The sequence below is a fragment of the Hemiscyllium ocellatum genome, chromosome 4, assembly GCF_020745735.1.
Source record: "Hemiscyllium ocellatum isolate sHemOce1 chromosome 4, sHemOce1.pat.X.cur, whole genome shotgun sequence".
NCBI lineage: Eukaryota > Metazoa > Chordata > Chondrichthyes > Orectolobiformes > Hemiscylliidae > Hemiscyllium > Hemiscyllium ocellatum.
Window position 1 is genome coordinate 39,495,445 of NC_083404.1, and position 19,220 is coordinate 39,514,664.

Consider the following 19,220-nt stretch of genomic DNA (forward strand, 5'->3'; position numbering starts at 1 on the left):
AAGCTCACGATAAACCTAGCATTCTATAGCCATTTGAAGAGCTGATTCATTTTTGGTCAGTGTTCAATTTGAGGTGGACAGTTTGAAGCTGCACACCTTTCATTTCAATTCAGTAGTAACTTTTAGAAGGGAATTGGAGATACCAAGAAAATAGCACTAGAGGGAAAGAAATGGGGAATTGAAACAAATCATTCAGAGAGACTGCGCAAGCATCATAGGCTTTCTGTGCTCTGCAATTCAGTGAATGCTCCCACATTCCTACCCTGTGTTAATGGATAATCATCCATTTCTGGCTCATAAAGTTCCACACACTCAATGATAGCAACAGAGCAATTACCCCATTGAGTATCAGTAACGTAGGTAATCTCTTCCAGTTTAGCGATTATTCAGTAATTTGCATATTGAATTAAATCTACACCTCCCTGAAAAATGACCATCCTTCTTCTATTTCTAAGTTCTCAGATTAGCTCAGTTGATATTTCTTGTACCAGCGTATTAATTAACTTGTCATGCTAATACTCATCTGATTTTTATTTTTCCCCTCTTGATCACACGTCCATCTTTCTTTAAAATATTTAGTGTGTTTACTATTGTTGGAAAGCACAATATTTAAGTCATATTTCTGTAAAGGCAATTTATAATTTAATCTCTAAAAGACAGATAATGGACTTAACTCTGAAAAGTTGTGCCTGCATGGAATACTTTTTTTGATTGCACGTGAGGGTATAGTTCTGAGGCTGTTCTGCATTGGATTTTCTATCCACACACTAAATTGAAGAGTATCTAGAAATGTACAGATATTAAATTGCTAATGTTAGTCCTGGCTGCCATCTTCATGTTTCATGCTGTGAAATTGATGTGCAGAGACTGTTAGTAATCATTTTTGAATTGAAGGTTCATAGTATGGTTCATTCTTCTTGTTCAGAAGTACTTTGTTTTGTTAATAATAAATCAGAAAGTAGTAAGAATGCTTGTTTATTTTAGTCCTCGTTTTTAATCGTGCTGAGTTATCCAGAGTACTTGAAGAATTTTTTTCACATTGTGTGTTTTTTTGTGTTCAAGTGGCTATATAATTCTTGGTTTACTTCTAGCAGCCATGATGTATTTCCTACAACTCAGTGGGTATGCTATTTTCATGGCAGCGGTTCCTCTAGATTTTATATTTCAGCACGCAGCCTGTTTAGTTTAATGTGTAATAGCTTCTAAATTTTTAATGCAGCTGCACATGTATGATAACTTAAGATTGCTGTATGGTTGTATGCACACACAACTTAGAGATAGCAGTCATGCGTGGTTTTTATTCTGTTTTATATTTGAAATATCTAATTATCAATTAGATTCCATCTGCACATGCATTTAAGGTTAACATTGCGCAGCCCCTTCTCCCCAGTATAGGTGACCAATAACCTCAGCCTTGAAGAACTGATATTGATTTCGTATAGAACATCATTCATATAGACAAAAAGAAATTTTCAAATTGAGGTAAAACACAAATAAAGAGCTCACAACTAATAATCAGAAAGACTGTGCTATCCTTTGATTGTTGAGTCATTCTTTGTCAGATCGTGTTTAAAATCTTTTATTCTGTTATTTTTGCCTTAAGTTTGGGAAAGCAAATTACAGTCTGACAATGAAAATGTTTCATGCTGCCCAAGACCAAAAATATTAATTTGCGATGCCAAAGAAACCACTGCCTTCTAGCCATTTTGTATTTGGCTGTTTTAGTTTCCCTACACTGACAGTCACAACTATTACCTTTCAGCTTTCCAATGATCCTAAATTTTGTCTTATTCTCAACATTAAACAATGCATGAAGTTTAATTGTTAGAAATTCAATTAATTTTTAATTAATTCATTAAATTATTTACCTGAGAGAATTTTGCAAAATTACGTCATAACCTTTTTACTGTACTTTTCAAATATATCAATCCGCAAACTTATTAGTCAATAATGAGGCTTGTCTTATTAAAAGCATTAAGCAGAACCTGATTTAGCTGAGAAGAAATATACAGGTTGGTTGGTTTAGTGTAAAGTGCCAGATTTGGCTCAGTTGGTAGCTAATGGCATCTGAGTCAGAGGCAGTGAGTTTAAGCTCTGCACCAGAGATTTGAGCACAAAGTCCAGGGTGAAACCATCTTGTGAGATGCTACCTCAAGATGTGAAATTTTAAGGATATAAAAGATCCTATTGCACTACTTCAAAGAATAGCTATGCCTTCCTCTCCATCCTCATTTAATACAGATCTCGCAAACAATGTTGCTAAAGCATTATTTGATCATTTATTTCATTGCTTTTTGTTGGAACTTCCTGTGTACAAATTGCCGACATTTCCTATGTTATGACTGACTACATTTCAGAAGTACTTTATTGACTTTAAAGCAAGTTTTATAACATCTTGAGTTTGTGAGAGGTGCTTTCGAGTTATTTTCTTTCTAGATATGCTCATGTATCTGAGCTTGAAGTGGAATAGTTTACATCTTAGTAGGCAAATAAAACTGTTTTACAAAGTACGTTGTTGTCCTCCTAAGATAAAACGAAGTCAGAATATTTCCCATAATTCAAACTTCCTGTTGTGTGTTTTTGTAACTGTCTTTATTTTAGACAATTAGAGCAGGAGTAGGCTATTCGGCTCTTCGAGCCAGCACCACCATTCATTATGATCATGGCTGATCATCCTCAATCAGTATCCTGTTCCTGCCTTATCCCCATAACCCTTGATTCCACTATCTTTAAGAGCTCTCTCCATCTCTTTTTTGAGAGCATCCAGAGACTTGGCCTCCGCTGCCTTTGGGGCAGAGCATTCCATACACACACCACTCTTTGGGTGAAGAAGTTTCTCTTCAACTCTGTTCTAACTGGCCTACCCCTTATTTTTAAACTGCGTTCTCTGGTTCTGGATTCACCCATCAGCAGAAACATGCTTCCTGCCTCCAGAGTGTCTAATCCTTTAATAATCTTATACGCCTCAATCAGATCCCCTCTCATCCTTCTAAACTCAAGTGTGTACAAGCCTAGTGGCTCCAATTGTTCAACATATGATAGTCCCACCATTCCAGGAATTGACCTCGTGAACCTATGCTGCACTCCCTGAATAGCTTGAATATCCTTCCTCAAATTTGGAGACCAATACTGCATACAGTATTCCAGGTGTGGTCTCATCAGGGCCTGTACAGTTATAGAAGGACCTCTTTGCTCCTGTAGTCAATTCCTCTTGTTATGAAGGCCAACATGCTATTAGCTTTCTTCACTGCCTGCTGTACCTGCATGCTTGCTTTCATTGACTGATGTACAAGAACACCTAGATCTCATTGTACTTCCTCTTTACCTAACTTGACGCCATTTAGGTAGTAATCTGCCTTCCTGTTCTTGCCACCAAAGTGGATAACCACACATTTATTCACATTAAACTGCATCTGCCATGCATTTGTCTACTCACCTCGCCTATCCAAGTCACCCTGTATTCTCATAGCATCCTCCTCACATTTCACCCTGCCACCCAGCTTTGTCATCAACAAATTTGCTAATACTTTTAATGCCTTCATCTATATCATAAACGTATATTATAAACAGCTGCGGTCCCAGCACTGAACCTTGTGATAACCCACTGGTCACTGCCTTCCATTCCAAAAGGGACCTGTTTATCACTACTCTTTGCTTCCTGTCAGTCAGCCAATTTCCAGTCCAAGTCAGTATTATGTCCCCAATACCATGTGTCCTAATTATAGAATGGATCCTGGCCTGAAATCTTTCATATGTTTATTGATTGCTTCGTTGTTTGACTTATTCAGATTTTAAAATGGGTTATCTTACAATTAATGTTTTAATTTTTGTAGTTTTCTCTGTAGCCAAAACACAGAGGGCTGAAATATATCTAATTGTACTTATTCATTTTTAGAGCTCAAAAATGTGTTTGGCATTGAGGAATCTTAAGTAGCAATCCACTACCTAATCTGTATTTTTTTCTGTGCATTAAGTGTGTACGTACCATTAATTCATCAAGACGCTGCTAGTTTTTTCAAACTTTAGTCACCCCACAATCCTAGGGTAATCTGTCTGCTGTTCTTGATTCCTTTTTCTCCTTCATAGTCTTCAAGAAAGATCCTCCCCCTCTCTTCCCCTGCCTCTTACTGTCCGCTTTTCCATATTCCACCACATCATATCAGTGCCACCAACCAACAAGTTACACTGTGCCCCCTCTCTCTTTGAGATCCTCCTTTACCACTCTCAATTCCATCGTCTTTTGCCCTATCCCAAATCAGACAGCCTTTATTTTCACAGGATCTTCTCCTGACAATTCCCGTTGCCCTCTACAATCAACAACAGCAGGTGGTGCTAGGGCTGGTCCGTCTGTCAGATTTAAACATCTCCTACACCAGTTTGCTCAATTTTTAAAATCTATTTGTGTTCTAATTCAGTGGGGGTTTTGTCAGCAGTGAAATGATTGGCCTCACCATGCTGCACACAAAGATCTAGCCATTCCTGTAGACTAGACTCCTTGACATCAGCTTCATCAGTGCCAAGTTCAGGAAATTTCCAGATGCTAGGTAGAAGTGACATCACGCAGGATAAATAGCCAATTGCGTTTTTCAGAGTCAGCAAACCTGGAAGAAAAATAAACTAACAACTTTCACTTTCACAACCTTCACAAACTTTAGATATTTTGTTACAAAAACAAAATAATTGTTTAGGAGACTCAGAAGCGCGATGTGGAGGTGCCAGTGTTGGACTAGGGTGGGCAAAGTCAGAAGTTGCAAAATACCAGGTTATAGTACAAGAAGTTTCTTTGAAATCACAAGGTTTCAGAGCGCTGCTCCTTCAAGTGAAGCGCTCCGAAACCTTGTGATTTCAAATAAACCTGTTGGACTATAACCTAGTGTCATATGACTTTTGACATTCAAAAGATCAAGGTGGAGAATGAAGTATTGATTGTTTGAAATACAAGTTGTACTTCATTCAATGCATTTTACAGTGTAATTAATAACCGTGTCACTTCTTTGATTTCTGTTTGGTTGTATTACACCTTATGGAGAGGCAATGAATTACTGACAGCAACTTCTGGATTTTAACGGGTTTTGTGGAATCTCAAATATGCTGTCACTTTCAGAAGATTGATGAGGGCAAACTCAATGGTTTCACCTGCATTGCCACTGCAAAGTCTGGGCCATTGTGTGAGGCACAGGTATTTTTGTCATTTAGTATGTTAACTTTATCCTTTGAGGTAACGAATGTGGCAGTTTATCTAAAATTTCCTTTGATTTATGAAACTGGTATAAAACAGAGTATAGTTATTAGTGATGGAACTATTAAGTGCTGCTTGGTATCTTGAAGATTTAAACAGTCAATTTCAGGTATAATAATTGTAAATCACTTAAGTACATTTCTCAAGTCAGTCTGGAAAGAAAATTGAATCGCCTGATGCTGACCCTAATGGTAGAATGACTCACCCTGTGTAGAGCTTCCACATCGGTTCAGTAGTCTGCATTACAATGCTTTTCCTATTGCCAATTGCAATGGTACAAGTGCTGGAGGAAAGATTAACCACGTCCATGACTTTTGTTGTATTCCTTAATGTGCGCTCTTAATCATTTCTTTCAAGACAGCTTTTCTAGTTCCTTTCCTGCTGGAGATCAGTCTCTTGGCCGGCTTCTGCATTAATACCATGGTTTCAAAGGTGTTTGCAACTGAAACTGAACATGCTACTCAAGGTGTGATTTGACCCAGGAACTGTATGATAATAGAATGACATTTTCCACTTTAATTGATCTAGCTCTATATTTAAGCATTCCACTTCCTTTACTATCACTCAGCAGTGATTTAATGCCTTTAGTGAATAATCTCACCAGTCCTTATCTCAATCTACTTCACCTACACCATACAAACTATACTTCTGTCATTTGACTTTTTGTTGCATTTAAAGCACTCGCCTCTATTGGATTTCACATACCATTGATTTATGTCATTGTAAATTTCATTTAACTCCTTTTAAACGTCTCTTCCTGCTTTGTTGTCCCGCTTTTATTCTCATCTATAAGCTTCACTGATTTGCATTAAATTTCTGTACCTAACTTATGAGCATAGATTTGGAAAGTAGCATTATCCATCAATGATTATCCTGGAGCACACTATCTCTGGTTATTATGTTGCAATGTATAAGAAGTTAATAGGATTGCGTTTTGTGGGAGTGGGAGGTTGGGAGTAGGTCGGGCATCATGTGGCCTGCTCTGAATTCTGCCTATCGACAAACATGGGTAGTGTGCTTGCTGTGGGGATAAGTCAGGCACGAGTTAAGAGACATTGTGAGAAGGACAAACTGATGCAAAATGATAAGAGCATGTGCTGACTGTGGGGTGACTGTTACCCTGCTTACTGAACTGCTCAGCGCTATGTAATCTAACATGTGTGAATCTTTTTCTTTATGTATGTGCAGGTAGTTCTCCTACAATGCTGTAGTTGCGTTCCAGCAACATCTCGCTTAATAGAAAATCGCTTAATAGAAATAATGATAATGGGAAAAATAGGGTTGGGGCAGATCAGCAAAAAAAAATCACTCTGTCGCTCAAACATCACCCAAACTTCTAACGCAAAGTATTGCACAGTCTGAATGAAGGTTGAAATCGTTTATTAACAAAACAAAAGTAAATTTAACACGGTGTATTTTAAAAATGTAAGAAAGCTGCTACCTATACACAGTACCTTTCACAGAAAGCTACCATCAGCAGTTGATATCAGTGCATGCACAGAAAGGCACAAAGACTGGTGCTGATACCACACCTGCTCAGAACAGTGCGGAGACTTAAACACTGACATCGGCATATGCGCAGCATGGAGCAGACTTTGACATATGCGCAGAATGGTGCGGACATTTTGGTGTATGCGCAGAACAAAGTGCATGAACTGATCCCTGCTGGAATTGCACTATTGTCAATGGAGGTAAGTGTTCTTGAAAATACCGTTCCCTAATTCTTCAGAGAGGTTATAGGCGAAACATGCATCATCCCGGAACTGCCTATATATTATATATTTTTTGTTTTAGAGTTTGGATTTAGGTCATATGTAGTGTGTTTAAAAATTAATTTATCAGTTCAGGTAAGGACCAATGAAGGGAATTTGTTTGCATTGTCAGTTTTATGATTGGGCAGAGTAAACATTGAAAAGTATTGGCTTGCTTTCAGTTTAGAAGAATCGGGAATAGATTTTCTTAGTGGATTAATCTATGGGTTGGAAGGTTTTTGGTTTTAGATTGCAAAAGTCTTGTTTGAAGCCAAATGTAAGAACTGTTTCTCTGGAGAAAAGAGTTAGTTCATAACAGTTAAGAAATAAGTTAACATCAGTAGAAACAGTTTTAGTTTGAAAGGTCAAGACTAGAAGTGTTACGTTCGAACTCTGAAAGGGTTATTTGAAGCTGAGAAAGTCTCTAAACTCCATTGTGTGAATAACCAAAGAGAAGGTTATGAAATTTTCAAGACTGGGAAGTGAAACAAGCCTCTAGGTGTTAGAGTCAGGAATTCTTTCTGGTATTTTGAGAACTGTGAAATGTGGTACTGGATTATACTTTGTTTTGGAATCTTTCAAATTATATTTTATGTAAATTGCTTGGTTTCTTCTATTTTACATCATTTTAATGATTAAAACCAATTCTGCTGCATTGTGTGCTTGAAACATCACCTTGTTAACTAAAAGGATTACGGAATATTACAGGGCAATCCATTGTTGAAGGTTAAACAGCAAGAGATCATTGTCTACATTGCTACCAGTGACCTAGTTAGGAAAGACAATATGGCCTTGCAATTTGAATTTAGTGAGATAGATAAAAATTAGTCAGCAGGGCCTCAACTGTAGTAATTTCTGGATTACTCTTAGTGCTATATGCCAGTGAGTACAGAACAGTAAGATGTATCAGATGAATATGGTGATGGAAATATGGTGCAGAGGGTAGAATTTTGAATTCCTGTGATACTGGAACTGGCTCTGAAAAATCTGGCATCAGTACAAGTTAGACAGGCTGCATCTGAAAGGAGCTGGGACTCAGTTCCTTGCAGGACAGTTTCCTAGTGCTGTTGAAATAACTTCAACTAACTCGGCAGGGGTATGGGAACCAAGGGAGGATTTAGAAACAAATCCTTTGGTGCACAAAATACCACTGCACTAGTATAAGAGAATAGAAAGTCAATGGGTAAAGTTGGAATAAGAGATAAAGTAGTGATGTCTAAATCATGGTTATTGTGCATCTGTGAGAATGTACAGAATATAATAAATAAGATTAAAGAGGCCAAGATTGCCCTGTGGAAATGCAATGATATGCTGTTCGCAGATACCTGACTCAATCAAGGGCAAGGCTAGGTATAAGAAAAGATTAAAATAGGAAGGAAAGGAGGAGGGGGAGCTGTGTTGCTTAGAGAGAGCATTACATTGCTGGAGAAACTGGATGTCTGATTGATTCTATCTTTGAATTCTATCTAGCTGGAGCTAAGAAACATAAAGGGTGCAATTACATTGCTCTGTGTGAGCTACAGATCATCAGCTAGTTGGAATGCTGTAGGGGAACAAATCTACAGAAAACTTGCAAGGACATACCAATGTTTTAGAGTAGTTGAAATGAGAGACTTTACCTGAATTTAGACTCTGCAATGTAGTGTAAAGGATGGAAAGAGGCAAACATTCCTAGATTGTGTTAAGAAAAACTTTGTATAGCAGTATGATTCCAGTGCAACAAAAACTGATGCACTGTTGGACCTGGTTCATAGAAATGAGCTAGGTCAAGTAGATCTGTTATTGAGGGTGGGGGGGGCAGGTGTGAGCATGTAAGAGACAGTGATCATTGAACTGTTGAGTTTTATAATGACAGTAGAAAAGGACAGGAGGGGATCCAGAATAAAACTAATAAAGTGGGTAAGAGCTGATTTTCGAGTCCTGATGAAGGGTCCTACCTGAAACGATGACTCCCCTCTTCTGATGCTGCTTGACCTGCTGTGCTTTTGCCAGCTCCACATTTTATCAACTCTGATTTTCCAGTAGGGCAAGTATGGAGCTGGACAGGAGAGACTGGAGCAATGGTTTAGCAGGAAGACTTTAGCTGAACAATGGGCTGCATTCAATCAGGTCCAGTCATTAAGATATGCAGGAGCAGAGTGTGTAAGTGTGTGCAGGGCTGGTGCAGTAAAATGTACAATATGCTGGAATTTGTAAATCGGGACATGGAGTACAAGAACAGTTGCTTATTTGGAACTTGCACGCGATACTTGTTAGACCTGAGCTGGAGTATTGTGTGGAGATCTGAGTGCCGCAATTACTGAAGGAGTGAAGGTATTAAAGAGTGCAGAAGAGGTTTACAGGCTTGGTTGCAAGGAATTTAGTTAAGATGATAGATTGGAAAGGTTTGGATGCTCTCCTTGGAGAGAAGAAGGACAAAAGAACTAGGAGAAGGAGTAGGCCATCAGTAAGATGGCCAATTTCCTGTGCCATTCAGTAAAGATCATACCTGATGTTTTCGTGGCCTCAACTCCACTTACCCACCCTCTGACCATAACCCTTAATTCCATTACTGTTCAAAAAATTACCTATCTTAGCATTGAAAGCATTCAATGAGGAAGTCTCAACTATTTCACTGGGCAGAGAATTCTGCAGATTCACAACTCTCTGGGTGAAGCAGTTCTTTCTCAATTCAGTCCTAAATCTGCTCCCCTTAATTTTGAGGCTATGCCCTCTTGTCTTAATTTCACCTGCCAGTGGAAACATCCTCTCTACTTCTGTCTTATCTATTCCCCTTCATAATTTCATATGCTTCTGTAAGATCCGCCCCCCCAACTCCAAATAATATAATCCCAATCGACTCCGTCTCTATTCATAAGCTAACCCCCTCAACACCAGAATCAACCTCCTCTGCACCCCCTCTAGTGCTAGTACATCCTTTCTCAAGGAAGGAAGCCAAAAATGCATGCAGTCTTCCTACTGCATGTGGCCTCACCAGCACCCTGTACAGCTGCAACATAAACTGCTTGCTTTTAAACTCAATCCCTTTAGCAATGAAGGACAAAATTCCATTTGCTTTAATTACCTGCTGCACCTGCAGGCCAACTTTCTGTGATTCACGCACAAGGACACCCAGGTCCCTCTGCACATCTGCATTTGAATAATAGTTCTTTTTAACTGTTATTTCTACCAAAATGGATGACTTCACATTTATTAACATTGTGCTGCATCTGCCAGACTTTTGCCCACTCACTATGGCCCCCTCCAAAGTTTCACAGTTCTCTGCTCTGCTACTAATCTTAGTGTCATCTGCAAGCTTTGATACACTGCATGTGATCCCCAATTCCAAATCATCCAAGTAAGTTGTGGTCCCAAGACTGATCCCTGAGGCAAACCACTAGTCATTGATCACCAACTAGAAAAACACTGATTTATCCCCACGCTTGGCTACCTGTTAGTTAATCAATTCTCTATCCATGCTAATACATTACCTGTAATGCCTTGCATGTTAACTTTACACGGCAGCCTTTTATGTGGCATCTTGTCGCATGCCTTTTGGAAATCTCTGGATCCCTGTTGTCCACTGCTGGTAATTGAATTTCAGTAGATTAGTTCAACATCACCTGTCTTTCATGTACCCATGCTGCGTCTGCCAAATGGAACAATCTCTATCTAAATGTCTTGCTATTTCTTCCTTGATAATAGATTCAAGCATTTTACCCATTAAAGAAGTTAAGCTAACTGGTCTATAATTCCCCATCTTTTGTCTACCAGTTTTTTAACCAGTGGTGTCGTGTTTGTTGTTTTCCAATCTGCTGGAACTGCCCCAGAGTCCACCGAATTTGATAATTACCACAAGAATATTTGCTATTTCTCCCACCATCTTTTTTAATACCCTGGGATGCATTCCATCAGGGCCAGGAAACTGGACTACCTTTAGCTCCATTAGTTTGTCCAACACTGCCTCTTGTGATAATTTCTAGGTCCCTACCTGCCTTAATCTCCTTGTCAATTATTGGCATGTTATTTATGCTCTCCACTGTGAAGACCGACACAAAATACCTGTTCAATGCTTCACCATTCCCTCATATCCCATTACTAAATTCCACTTCTCATCCTCTAAGGGATCAATGTTTACCTGAACCACACTATTTCATTTTAAATATTTGTAGAAACATTTTCTATCTGTCTTTATATTCTGAACTAGTTTACTCTGATAATCTTTTCTTTATAGCTACCTATAAAGGTGGAGAGCTGATAGAAGTTTTCAATATCATGGGAATTCTGGTTGGAGTAGGTAGAGAAAATCTGCTCCCCTCATAAAAGGATTTAGAGCATGAGGATATAGAATCCCTACAGCACAAAAAAGAGATCGTTCAGTCCATTTGAGTCTCCACCAATCCTCCAAAGAGTATCCAACCCAGACCCACCTCCCACCCTCTTCCCGTAACCGCGCACTTACCATGGCTAATCCACCTAGTCTGCACGTTCCTGGATGCTATGGAGCAATTTAGCATGGCCAGTGCACCTAACCTGCACATCTGTGGACTGTGGGAGCAAATTAGTTTACCCACAGGAACTCTACGCAGACACTGGGGGAATGTGCAAACTCCTCACAGTCACCCAGAGCTGGAACCAAACCTGTGTCCCTGACACTGAGAAAAACACTTCACAACAAATGTTTAGGATCAGGTTACTGTACCTGGGAGGCACGGTGGCTCAGTGGTTAGCACTGCTGCCTCACAGCACCAGGGACCCGGATTTAATTCCTGTCTCAGGCGACTGTCTGGAGTTTGCAAATTCTCCCTGTGTCTGCATGGATTTCCTCCGGTGCTCCGGTTTCCTCCCACAATCCAAAGATGTGCAGGTCAGGTGAATTGGTCATGTTAAATTGCCTATTGTGTGAGGTGCATTAGTCGGGTAAATATAGGGTAGGGGAATGGGTCTGAGTGGATTACTCTTCAGAGGGTCGGTGTGGACTTGGGCTAAATTGCCTGTTTCCATACTGCAGGTAATCTAATCTAATCAGTTGAGACCTTTGAAAGGGCATTTGAATATAAACAATATATACAACAGTGCAGAGAAAATGCAGAGTTAAGTGAGGGATACGTCATAATGCTTATTGGGAAGCCGAATGGCGGTATTCTGCAGTGTAACATGTCTGCAGTTTTGTGATATCAACTCAGACTGCTTCTGTATCTGAGAAGCCATGAGAGGTGTTAAACATTCGCTGTCGTTAGCAATCATCTCCACTTCTGACCTTATGGCGGAGGGGAAAGTAATTGAATTAACCTGAGATGATTGGACCCATGACACCAACTTGAGAGACTTCTGCAGCAGTGACCTGACACTGAAGTGATTGACCTCCTCCAGTCACAACTATCTTTCTTTGTGCTCGATATGACTCTAAACAGTGGGTAGTTTTCCCTCTGACTCTGATAAATGTTAATATTGCTAGGGCTTCTTGATGAGATAGACAGATGCTGCCCTTTTGTTAAAGGCAGTCACTAGCTTCTCTCCTCATCAGTTGAGTTTTTTTTTGTACCATCTTCGGGCCAGGGTTGTGCTGAGTTCAGGAGCTGAGAGATCCTGGCAGAACCCAAATTGAGCATCTGTGAGCAGATTTTTGCTAGGTCAGTGCCAATTGATCACAATGTTGTCAACATTTTCTATTGATTCACTGATGATGAGAATATTCTGATGGGCCACAATTAGCTGGATTGGATTTGTGCACAGGACATACCTGACCAATTTTCCATGTTGCCAGTATAGTCCACTTACTGGAACAGCTTGGTAAGAATTGCAGCTGGTTCGGGAGCAGAGATCTTCAGTACTAGAACAGGGATTTTGTCGGAAGCCAATAGTATTTATTTTTATTGTGTCTACTGTCTTCACCTGTTTCTTGAAATTGTCTGGCTGAAGACTGGCATTTGTGATGAGTACCTCTGGAGGAGACCATGATGAATCATCTACTCAACACCTCTGGCTGAAGTTTGCTAGGTATGAAAGCTATTGATTGATGAGCCTTGCATTTAAAGTATAATAGTTCACAGTAATTAATAAATTCCAAAGACGATATAAAATGTATTCAAAAAACTGTTAGAGAATCAAAGTTATTCCAATGCCAATATGAATATCATATATGGTACTTGAGTAAAGGTTGAGTTTTTGTGGTTACTTTTTAAGGTTAAATTTATGGGGTCACCTATTACATGGGTAGTACTTTTGAGGGGCTGAAATTAATGCCCATCAAAATTCATACTGTGTCATTAGCAGAAGCCCAATTGATCTCTAAGCAAGTAAAGAAAGGAAAACAATTTAGAGTAATCCTGAAAACCCAGAACAGAACACAACAGCCAGCAGGCTGCAAGTCTGGGAGCAGAGCAGAATAACCGGCAAACTGGAAAGCTAGAGTGGGATGTGACGGCCGTCACACTGACTCATAAACATTGATCTGTTATCTGTGAAGAACTGGAGTTGACTTTTACATGAGGTCGACTATTAAATTGAGTGTATGTGGTACCTCTATCAATATTGATGTAAGATGTTTTTTTTCCTCAAAGATTAACGTGGTAATGACTGACAAGTTATTGATATAAGGCATGGACGTTCATGTCTTTCAATAAATATCGAAAACTGGATCAACAAAGCTCCTGGTCATTGCAGAACCTTCCCGTTCTCAGTTTAAAAATGTTTTGAGCATGTTTTAAATTTTGATTTTCAGGTTAATCTGAGCAGTCACCAGTATCTGTTCACAGCAGTGGTGGATCCAGCTGAGATGCCCTGCTTCTGTCTACGCCACGATGTTGATGCACTTCTATGGCAACCACACCCACAACAGGACAACATGTGGGAGCACATTGGGACATTCAATGCTTTAGGTAAGACATGAATTGTGAGCATGCTGCATGTGAACTTTTGCGAGTCAGTTTGTTGGGTAGTATCTGGTGCATGAAGTCTTCACATCTTTTAACAAGCTGTAATTGTTTGTTCATTTTGTTTTCCTCTTCCAGGTGTTGTGTTGCATTGTTATTTTTCCATGTTAGGTTGCTATTAATAGTAAATGCAGTAAAGCTGTGTTTGAGACATATCCTCATGTTCTGTACAATGGGATGTTTGAAATCAGTTCAGAGGGAGGCACCACATTTGAAGTTGCATGACATTAATAAGCATCAGCATTAATAACTCCAGGATTGATAGCCACTCCAGGAAGATGCTTTCTCCCTAGGCCACTGCTGTTGTTTTGGTTGTCAGCTTTGACATTGAGATAAGAATGGCTATTATAGCTTCATGTCAGGGATTGTTTTATTGCTGTAATTCCAAGCTTAGTGATACACTTAAATGAATATTAATGTCCTTTTTTAACCTTTCTTTTTACTTTGTCTAATTATCTTATTGTTTCCCCCAAAAAAAAACCGATTATCAAACTTTTGCTTGCTGCGTTGTTCCTTTGCCCTGTTTCCTTCGTGCACTTTGAAGATCCTTTTAAAAATAAAAAAAAATCCTCACCTGAAGTTTTGAAGTTCTGTCTTGTAGCTGGTCAAAGACTCCGATTGGAATTTTTGACATGGGCACGTCATACTTCAATCGCCTGATTTTGATTGCGTATGGTGCTTGGTCCACTTATCATTGTTCAGTTCATCTGGCCAGCATATCTCTATCATCTTGTAACCTTAGGTTTTCCTCGTTGCTATTTACCACCATCTTACTCTCACTAGTTTGATCATCTGTCTGTACATCTCCTTCCCCCATCCTAATTCCTGTTACATTACACTTCCTTATGCCATTTCTTCTCCAGTGTGCTCATTGTGCTGAAATACAGCATCACCATGCAGTCTCCTGCTTTATTAGAATCCCATAAGAAATAGAAAGAGTAGCCATTTATTCCTTCCAGTCCAATCTGCCATTCAGTGCAATCATGGCTGATCACCTACTTTAACATGTTCTTGAACTTTCTCAATATTCATGATGTATTTTAAATGTAGAAATTTATCAGTCTTAGTCTTGAACATACTCAACTGAGCCTTTACTGCCTCTGAATGAAGAGGATTCATCGGAACCTTGTGAAACTCAACTTGCTCAGTCTTTACTCCCTGCTAGACACCCAAGCTTCGCCTGGTGCAGTGACTGCTACTGGTTTTCCTGTACTCTTCACTGTCGTCCACAATGTGGGCCATTGTTGTTGTTGTTCTTAGCCTTGATTTAAAAACATATCATGTCAATATTGTGAAAGGTTGTGGGTTTAGGTCTCATTCCAGAGACTTGAACACATAATCTAGCTGTGCTAATCTATTTTTGCAATGCTGTCAGAAATCACATTGATTTTAAACAAGGTCTTATCTGACCATTAAAAAAAATTCCCATTGTACTCTTTCACAAAAGGTCTGAGGGGCTCTTACCATTGTGACCAGTGTTTATCCATCCATCAACATCACACCAGAATCATCTGACTATTATCATGTGACTGTTTGTGTGATTTTGCTGTGTGCAAACTGATTGCCATGTTCCTACATTACAACGATGATTACACTTTGGAATGTACTTGTATTGGTAGTGAAAGACACTATTTAAACGTAAGGCTTTTCTTCTAAACAATGGACAGGTTAATAAACTGTAAACCTTGTCTTGTTCTAGGCTATGTTCAGGCATCTAAACGTGAGAAGAAATTTTCAACTTGTGCTCCAAACTATTCCTATGCTGCTCTCTGTGAATGCTTCCGTCGAGTCTTCATTTACCGGCAGCCTGCGCCTGTTCAAACAGTACTTTACAACCGAAAGGAAGCTAGACATGTAGGGCAGGTTGCCAAGCAACAGGTTGCCAGCTTGGAAACAAATGATCCTGTATTGGGTTTTCAAGCTACTAATGAGAGGCTGTTTGTTTTGACAAGAAAAAACTTGTTTATAATTAAAGTGAATACAGACATCTCTGAGTGAATTCAATGCAATAGGTCAAAGGATTTCAGGATGCCATGTAAAATGGTTTATTAATAGTTATAGTTTAGATTAACTTCCCACGAGTTACAAAACGCATTGTGTTACCTGTTTGTACAGTCCTAGTTACCCCAGAATTATAACAGCTTTCTATTACTTTGAACAGATTTCTGCACAGATGTGGCAGATTGTGCTACATTAATAACATGACTTGGCAATGCATAATTAAAAATGGCTTCATACTTTGAGATCTAAGCATAATATTTCAGTTTGTAACAAAAAGCAATATTTGAAATGTTTCTGTGTCAAAGCATAGTTTTCTTCTAGCAATGAACATTAGGCAGCACTTGTGAAATAAGTGCTGATCTGGACATGTTGTGTGCAACCTCCATACAGCTCTGGAGATTTATCAGCTGGCTTTCCTGAGCTCCTGCCCACATGATGCACGTTCAAAATGGCCTCGATCTGCACAAAGGATTATTGGAAGCAATGAAAGAGAACAGCAGAGCTTTCCCTGCCACATAGCCAGGATACTGTCAACTCACTGTCACCTGAACTTCCAACAAAATGCAGTGTTCTACTGATGTATGGACATACAGTCCCCACTGTTTATAGTGGATGTGTTTGTGAGACATTGATATTCTTGTTTTGACCATAATCTGCTATATGACTATGTTGATGATTGCAAATAAACTAAACTACTTATAATACAATAACAAGCAACTAGCTTTATTCAACTACAGTTGGTGTTTAGCACTGACTGTACTCCCAAACCAAGAGTGATCAGAAGGGTTTAACTGCACTGAAGATCCTGGGTGAGGTGTTACATAAGCAAAATAACTGCAGATTGGGAAATCTGAAATAAAAACATCAAGTATTGGAAATTCTCTGCAGATCTATTAGCATTTGTGGAAAGTGAAAGATTTAAGGTTTTTGATAGATGACTGATCAGTTGCAAGTTTCCAGCATTTTGTTTTTATTTATGGGTTTTTTTCTATTTATGTATGTTCCTGACTCAATGCATCATGTTGAGATTTGAGTTGCTGATGTCATAGCCAGCAACTTCAATACTGACCATTAACCATTAGTATTTTTGGACAATAAAGCAACGATATGTTTTAAATGTAGACTGTGTGGACTGTGCTTCTGAAAGCCCAACACAATATTACCCTATGTGTGTATATACCTCGAACACAATGTGGTGTAATTTAACCCAAAAGTATCAAAATGTTTACAGCCCCTTTAAAAGAGTTTTAATTGCTCAAACATTGAATTTCTGATTTCAGCAAATTTGACTCAAGGGAAAGCTTGTGTTTTGTAAGTTTCATAATCTAGATTTATCAATAGTTGGTATATTAAGGGAGTACTGCATGGTTGCTGATATTGACCTTTGGATGCCATATCAACTCAAGTTCTTGTATGCCTATCTCATTGTTTTAATTGAGCACCATAGATCCCAGACCATCAACTGAACAGTTTTCTGGAGCCCTGATGAGAATTTATCCTCCTTCATTGTTCCAAAAACCGGGTCTCTGTTTTATCATCTCATTAACTAGTTTGTAAATTTCACTTGTGTGACCATATTCCAGCATGAATTACCTAGGCTGAGTGTCAAACTAGCTGATTGCCATAAAATTCCTGCTGGTAACTATGGTTCTTTAAGAAAGGAAACCTCTCCGTATATGTTCTGGTTCTTATGTGTATGACTTCATTCCTTCACTAATACAGGTAACTCAGTTTTCTTCTCAAATAGCTCAGCCAGCCAGTGTGGAAAAATAGGAATGGTTATTGTCAGCAAAATTGACAGGATGAATACAGAAAGATAGGGAATATTGACAGTGGTGTTAAGGTTCCTTTACCCACATTGCAGACAGTCAGCATCCACACACTCTTGCATTTTCGAAGTAAAATTAGTAGCAGATAGACTTCTTGACCTCCAATTATCCAAACCATCTGCTTCTATAATTTCATTGAGACATCAGAGCCAAGTTGTTAAATTTGAGAGCTCATGGGCCTCTTCTTGAGGCCAGACATGCACACATCATTTGCATAGATAGTTTTCTCCTGCCTCGGATTCCAATCCACCTGGTCATAAGTTAGCCCCTGAACTTTACAAGTTGCTATTTATATCTTACAACTTTAATTGGTGGAAACATTTTCATTATGTCAGTGTCCACAAACACTTCATCACGAACAGTACAACCTGATAAAGTCAGAATTCTGACAGTTTTTTTTTGGAAAGTCCCAGGCTCCTTTTGCATTCGTCAATCTAATATATTACTTGGCATGCAATTATAAGAGTAACATTACTCTTTGAAAAGTAGATATTTACTTAAGAATCAAAAAAATCTAGGTGTACAGATTTTATTCACTCTTGCTAGGATGTTAGTTAGATATAAAGAAAGGGTGCCATAATTTTAAGAGTCACTAATAAATCTTACAGGGAGGAACTTCTCTCACCTAAGAGTGGCCTGTAACATCTCAAATTGAAGAATTTGGCTCTGATGTTTCACTGAAACCACAGAAGGAGCTGGTTTGGAAGAGTTTAGAGGTCTTTGTCTCACCAATTTTACTTTGAAAAAATGACCGTCTTGATGCCATCTATGTTCTGAGGTTACAGTGTGGATAAAGAAACCTCAATACTAGTGACAACAGTCCCTACTCTGCTGTATACATTCTGAGGATGTCTGTGAGACTGACAATTATTGTCCATTCCTATTTATCCCAATAAGTGCTGGCTAAGCCATTTCAGAGGATAGCTTAGTGTTAACTATACTAGTGAGGGATTATAAATGTGGAATGGTTGACGTGAAGAGTATAGGTACTGTGATGATGCTCCTTGTGTTGCCCTCAGTTTTTATTTCAGAGAGGTCACAAACACTGACTCTGTGAGGTCTAGCTTTGAAAGGTTTTAGGGCCAATTTAGTTCTAACTAATAGATACTTGCTCAAGCAAAGGGTCTTAAACATTTTTAGAAAAAATCACTTGTACAATGAAAGGGGAGTGGCTGGTTCTCTGTTCAGATTTTCTCTAGTTTGGGTTTAGTTTGATTTTAACAAGCAGTCAGTTGTGAAACTGCTGGACCCAAAGAAGCAGATCCATGCTGGTCTCCGTCTCTCTGACATCTCTCCTGTAAGACTCTGTTTGATTTTACCTTTTTTGCCAAGGGGTGTTTATGAGAATTGTCACAAGCATTTGGAACAGCATCATTTAACTAGGATAATCTGCTGGGTTTTTGGCTCGCTAAGTTATTCTAAATCCAGTTCTTTTTTGTGTTTCATTCAGTAATCTTGCAAATAAATTGTTTTGTGTAAAACTGAG

At 38.9% G+C, this 19,220-nt stretch overlaps 1 protein-coding gene across 2 annotated transcripts in view; it reads left to right on the forward strand.

Moving 5' to 3' along the window:
• nudcd1 (NudC domain containing 1) overlaps positions 1 to 17,026 on the forward strand; it is a 130,312-nt gene extending 113,286 nt beyond the window's left edge. For both annotated transcript variants that reach the window (XM_060824224.1, XM_060824225.1), the window contains 2 exons: positions 13,694 to 13,850; positions 15,604 to 17,026. In XM_060824224.1, coding sequence (XP_060680207.1) covers positions 13,694 to 13,850; positions 15,604 to 15,902 — 456 coding nt within the window. In that variant the 3' untranslated portion in view covers positions 15,903 to 17,026. The remainder of the gene's footprint in view (positions 1 to 13,693; positions 13,851 to 15,603) is intronic.
• The last annotated feature ends 2,194 nt before the right edge of the window (positions 17,027 to 19,220 follow it).